A 6,439-nucleotide genomic window follows, 5' to 3' on the forward strand; every position below is an offset into this window, starting at 1 on the left:
TAAAAGCAGTACCCTATAACTGCCTCTTCCTTCAAATTTCCTTCACTATGCTTGGCTTTCACTTCTTTGCATCCTTCCAGTCCCCCCTCCTTCAGTAGACTGGTGCAGAAAAACTCTAGGGCAAGGAGAAGACATATACAGGGGTAAAAGAGTGAAGTCAGGTTCTTTGGGTAAAACTTTTGTTACACTTACTAATCTATTCAAAAAATAAAGTGCACCATGTCCAGATACACTCAAATACTAAGGGATAGAGCAAGAAAAGTCCTGCCTTCAAGAAATGTATACTTGGTAGAGCATGGTGCTGGTAACACCAAGGTCAAGGGTCTGGATCCTTGTACAGGCCAGCTGCCAAAAAAAAAAAAAAAAATGTATACAATAGTGCAGGAGACAAACAAATTAGGCAGTGTCCAGTCAAGTGTTATGCTAAAGGTAAGGACTTAAAAGAACAATGAGGGGTGTCTGACCCACTCTTGCAGTCTGGGAAAGCTTTCTAGAGATACTAAAATTTGATTCTTGAAAGACAGGTGTTAGACATGTTAAAACAGGAGAAATACTGGGGAGAACAAAGGGTGATTGCTGCTAAAGTTGAGGACTAGAAAATAGTGAGTAATGAGCCAGTAGGGGAAGGAAGGGCCAGATCATAAATATTTGTACTTTATCCTGAGGGCAGTGGAGAGACACTAAAGTATTCTGGCTTTATTGTGGAATAAGTGTTAAAACTGGAAATAAGGGAGCATCTGAACTTGAGTACCAGGTTAATCAAATCTCAGTAATGAAAAGGAGCTAGAAAGCTAGGGGAAAAAAGCTAAATATAAAGCAGTTACTTCAAAACAAAAACCACCACGACCATTATTGTTGGGCAGCGGGGAGCAAGACAGAGAAGCATCTTTGAAGCTATAGGATTAGAATTATGTCTGGAAGGAAGTCAACAGAGTCTATGATTTTAGTCTCTGGAATAATGCATTATAGTCAGGTAAGATTTGATCCTTAAATCCTCAAACATTAGAAATTTTACAAAAAGGTTGTCTGACTATAGTTCTAAGGACAAAAAAAGACCATTGCTTCCAACAATATGTTGCTAACAGGACCTCCACCATCCCAAGCATTAAAAAGAAGCCTAGGGCTGGTTGGTTAGCTCAGTTGGTTAGAGCATGATGTTGTAGCACCAACGTCAAGGGTTCTGATCCCTGACTGGCCAGCTGCCAAAAAAATAAAAAAAATAAAAAAGCCTATTGCCACAATGCAATAGGAATTACAGTTGGATTTGTTTATATGAAGCAAATTTTAGATGTGGACTGGAATTAGAAGACTGTTTTTGTTGCATTGTTTTACTCTGCTTTTTTTCTGAGTCTAGGCTCTACCACTAACTAGTTAGTTAAATGACGTTAGCTAAGTCACTTGAAATCTATGGGTCACAAGATGGTGGAATAGGAGATGAATTTCATCCTTTCTTACAACCCAACAATCTGACAATAATTGCAATCTCTATTTGTTTCTATAGAAAACTAGTTGTGAGATGTGTGACACATGCAAAAGGTGGTATATTTTTGGTTCCAAATTAGTATCCTTTTGGATAAGTTCTGCATTGCCCATATGCTGTATTTAAAATATTAGTGTTAATTAAAAAATGGTTTTATAGTGTGATATTAGTGTATTAGGAGTATTAGGGTAGTTAAAAATTACTTGTTTTTATGGGCTCAAGTTTCCAACTTATCAGTAGTTGATAGGAAGGTTTCTACTATAGGTAGTAAACCGAATAAAAAATAGAGGAGAAAGGAGTGGTAGAAGGCTATGGACCAAACTGTAAGTCCAGGAGCTCTATTTTTATACTCCTTCTCACAATTCTCATGTACTTCTAGGCATAGCACCAGAAACAAACAAAAAACAAAACAAAAAGCCCCACCCAGAAATATATGGATGCAAGACAGAGGGATGAAAGACCACTCCCCATGTAGCCCAGAATAGCCTAATCATAACTCTACGCAGTTCATAAAATTCTATGTCTTTGGCTGATACTATTCACCTTGCCTAAAATAAAAGTCCTTCATGCTTGCTGAAATCACTTTCCCAAATGCTTTGTAGCTAGGAATCTGATACCTATTGAGCCTCCCTTCATCAAACTAATACTGACTTAGTCTATGTTACTGGAATCAAGGCACTCTAACCCTGCAGCTCTAAAATGAAAAGTACACTTTACTGATTAAATTTAAAAACCAGCAACTTTCCAAAAAGGGGGAAGGGCAACCAAGAGCATTTGGAAAATATTAAATTTTATTATTTAACAATTGTTTTACCATTATAGTTATTGTACATAAGCCTACTAAAGGTCACTTCAGAATGGCTGTAAAACGGCCTGAAATTTTAGTAGCACCCATTTTATACAAGATTTCTTTTTCAACAGAATTTATCACAGACAAACCAGGAAAATCATTTCAGCTAAAAATGTGGGTGAGGGGGTAAAGATAGCATCCTTTTATAAGGTGCGATACTAGAACAGTACTTAAGAAGGCAGGATTCTTTCAAGTTCCAGGATTTAACAAACTTAATGATCAGTGCCATATTTAAGCATAAGGGGAAGATAGGCATTTTCAAGATGCATTTCTAACCTTTTTTAAATGGCACCATGAATGAACCTTTAGCCAACACTCCACTGTTCCACATGGAATTATGGATGAATTGGGAGAAGACAGAATTGGGTGGGTAGGTTGGGGGAACCATTTCTAATAGTCCTAAATTCCACTTCAGCTGTTCCTGTTCCATACTGTCCAACAACCTGGCCCAGTCCCCTTCACTCAGTGTGTCACCAAAGGCAGCTTCAAGGCTTGATGGTAAGAAACCACCTATAACCTCTTCACCTTCTGCTGCCTTTTTCTGCTGCCGCTGACTGCCATGGCCGTCTGCTACAGCCGCATTGTCCTCAGTGTGTACAGTGCCCAGACAAGGAAGGGGAGCCATGGTGAGACTCCAAGTCCCAGTCCTTAATCCTTATCCCCAGAACTGTTGCTTTTAGCATCATTTAATTACCTACCTACCTGGTAGTTATCTGTCAATCACTAAATCAAAGTTAAGATACTAACCATACCTCTAGTTCCTGATGCTAGAAATCATTTTATTGAATGCCTTCAATTCTAAACAGCCTCTAGCCAAATAGAGTTAGCTGGGCAAGGATTAGGTAGAAAGGTGATCAATATTCTCCTTTATTATTCTTTAACACCATTAAGTCTTAATGTAAGTTTGGTGGCTTCATATAACACAGCATCTCAATCAAAACATTTTCTCGGGCTGGCTCATGGCTCACTTGGGAGAGTGTGGTGCTGATAACATACAGGCCACGGGTTCGGATCCCTATATAGGGATGGCCGGTTAGCTCACTTAGGAGAATGTGGTGCTGACAACACCAAATCAAGGGTTAAGATCCCCTTACCAGTCGTCTTCTATTAAAAAAAAAAAAAATTTTCTCCAATGTTTGTCATAATCCCTGGGGGGAGGGGAATTATATAGTCTCAGGCTGGGAAGGGGAAGAGGGTTTGCAATATTCTCCTCCTTATAGAGGGAGAGTTCCATCTCGCTATCTCTGCCTTCCATCAGTCCGTCCTATACTCACTTCAGAAGCTGAGTGGTTCTCAACTTGAGCATATTTTCTAAACTCCCAGCCCCTGCCGGTGAATTTGCTCTCTGCCGCTCCTTAGACAATCACCCCCATGTTTGTCTTCAGGCCCTGTGATTGGCCGACCTTCATTCTCTGCTGGACACCGTATTACCTACTGGGTCTGTGGTATTGGTTCTCTCCCACCATGCTAACTGAAGTCTCTCCCAGCCTCAGCCACATCCTTTTCCTTTTTGGCCTCCTCAGTTCTCCTTTGGATCCTCTCCTCTACGGGGTCTTCACCCTTGGCTGCCGAAGGGGGCACCAAGAACTTAGTATAGACTCCTCCAGGGAAGAAGGGTCTGGGAGAATGCCCCGACAAGAGATTCAAGCCCTCAGAAAGCTGGACCTACAAACAGATGTGACATCAAGAAGGGCAGGAGAAACAAAAGAGACATTCCTATAACATCCATTTGCTCACAACAGAGTACATAGAAACAGATTATCTCAAATACCATAAGAATGTCTCACCTCTACCCCTACACTCTTAGCTTCCAAGAAAAAGAAATACTGAGCAGTGTCTCTACTTTAACCATACCTGACAACTGAGACTATATCTAATGTAGAAAGTCACTCAGTCCCTGGGAGAAGTATATTCACAATGGCCTATACCACCTTATCGTAAATAGGGCTTCAGAGCTTTCAATGTTAGAACAGGAAAGCAATTTTAAATGTAGAAAACAGAATGAAACATTTATTCATAACTCAAAAGAAACACTTAGTAGATAGGGTAAGAGATTAAATATAAACAAAGCCAGCTGCACCCCAGCCCTATTTCTCCAAGGCTGCATGGTCAAATGGAAACCTTGGAGAGGACACCTGAACAACAGAGAACTTCTTAACGACGTCTCCGGTCCGGACTCCTACTGCGTCTTCGGCCACCTCTAGGAAAAAAGAAAGAGGAGGGCAGCTCGTCAGAGGAACATAATACAATGTGCTTGTTCTGTTTCACCCATATTCCCTTTACCAAGATAGTGCTTGCCCTCTCCACTTTACCTCCTCTTGCCCTTTGGCGGACCCCGAACAAAACACCAGTCCACACTGATCGGCTGTCCCATCAAATCCTGACCATTGAGTCCCTCCATAGCAGCTTGGGCCTCCTTGTACGTTTCATACTCAACTAGAGTATACCCCTGGGGCAAGTGAAAAGACAGATATCAAAACCCTCCTATTTCACCAAGCATCACTGAGTATCTTTTTCCTCAAATCTAAGCTCATACTAAATATAAAAACTAAATATATAAACTTTAAGCAATGAATGTACATCATATACTGATTGTATATACAATGTGTCTGTTTCTTTCTGTCTGTCTCTTTGCTGTGTCTAACAATCAATTTCCAATGTTATTTTATTTCAACTTTGCTCTTGGCCAACGACAGCAAACATGGGAAAACTACCAATGCTGTATAAGGGTCATAGGGGAAGAGAGACCATGAAGTGTCACTTAGGATACCTTCAGGTATCCTGTACGCCTGTCCAGGTTGAGGTGAATGTTTTTTATTTCCCCATATTCTGCGAATTTGTCGTGAATGTCTTCTTCAGTGGCTTCTTCATGGACTCCTGTGACAAAAAGAATCCAGCCTTCAACAGCTATTGGGGAAAGAAAAGAGGTTGTATGAGCACAGGAGAGGAAAACTTCAAGCAGAACCTCAGGAGTAAAGTGAATGTGGACTCCAGAGACTAGTTAAGTTATCCCTGATCTCATTCCTACGCGGTTTAATTGTATTGGTCTCTAACTGCCTACAGACACTGATCCCCACAGGTTCCGTTTTACTTACACCGTTGTGGTCCGGGTTCATCGCCATCCTGCTCCACGCTGTCATAATCCTCACGCATCCGCGCTCGAGACCCCTCTTCTATAAGGGACATACACGAGATCACCAAAGACTCCTCCGTCCTCCCACTGTTCCCCCTGAGTCAGGTGTGGACTCCAAAACTCGTAGATCCCGCCCTACTAAACCACTCTAACCCATTTTCCGACACTCACCAGAGCCAAAGCCGCGGCCCTTTCGTTTCTTCGCTTTTTCTTTCAATTTGTGGATGCTCTCTGGGGCCCCAGAAGAGAAAAGAATGAGTAACAAAGATAAGCGTCATTTATAACACTTGTCTTTCGCCCGTGAAACTGTGTTTTTTGGCAGCTGGCCTGTACGAGAATCCGAACCCTTGATCTTGGTGTTATAACACCGCATTCTGACCAACTGAGCTAACCCGCCACCCCCCATGATACCATCTGAAAGGGGACCCCACCATGTCCAGTCTCAGTCCCTTCCCGGTCCCGCCCCCATTCCTCCCAAATGGGGCGGAGTCTCTAATCCAACCCAGACCCGGTTCACTGGCTCCCATCCTCCCTGCCGGGAAGAAAGGAGATATTCTATTACATCCTTCTCTCGCACCTTCCCCGCTTCCCGCAGCCGCCTCCACTGTCCTCACCGTCCCCATCCTCATCCATGGCGAAATCCTCGCCCCCAGCCTCGTGAAGATCCAGCACATCCGCCATCTTGCCTTCCTTCGAGCTCTCTTCTGTGCCACTCAGTCTCTAGACACCTCGGGAAACTGTCGCAGAGGGGAAAGGTCGCCAATCAAGCTGACCAATCAAAGGCAACTCTAAGTCCCGCCCTGAGCGCGATAAAAACACGCAAATGGAGGCGGGCCTATTTCGGAAAGATGCCGGAAGTGTTCGTGTGGCCATCTTGAGCAGGTCGCGAGCTGAATGCAGCTGTGTTGGGAGGACAAACTAGTGGGGTAGGCGGAGTTAGTGGCTTCCTCTTAACTATGGTAGCTGATGAGAAAAA

The 6,439-nt window shown here is 42.8% G+C and overlaps 1 protein-coding gene across 2 annotated transcripts; it reads right to left on the minus strand.

Moving 5' to 3' along the window:
• Window positions 1–2,296: 2,296 nt before the first annotated feature.
• RBM8A (RNA binding motif protein 8A) lies at window positions 2,297–6,184 on the minus strand. Of its 2 annotated transcripts, none has more exons than XM_063105098.1 (6): window positions 6,078–6,184; window positions 5,635–5,694; window positions 5,426–5,500; window positions 5,101–5,237; window positions 4,643–4,779; window positions 2,297–4,530 (listed from the first exon to the last, which is right to left on the minus strand). In XM_063105098.1, exons 1-6 carry the CDS (start codon window positions 6,142–6,144, stop codon window positions 4,485–4,487), a joined length of 522 nt encoding a protein of 173 aa, XP_062961168.1. In that variant the 5' UTR covers window positions 6,145–6,184; the 3' UTR covers window positions 2,297–4,484. The 2 variants fall into 2 exon arrangements, with proteins under 2 accessions (XP_062961168.1, XP_062961167.1); XM_063105097.1 differs by having other exon boundaries at window positions 5,426–5,503.
• Between the last annotated feature and the right edge of the window lie 255 nt (window positions 6,185–6,439).

This window comes from Cynocephalus volans, chromosome 8 (genome assembly GCF_027409185.1).
Source record: "Cynocephalus volans isolate mCynVol1 chromosome 8, mCynVol1.pri, whole genome shotgun sequence".
NCBI classification, from domain to species: Eukaryota; Metazoa; Chordata; class Mammalia; order Dermoptera; family Cynocephalidae; genus Cynocephalus; species Cynocephalus volans.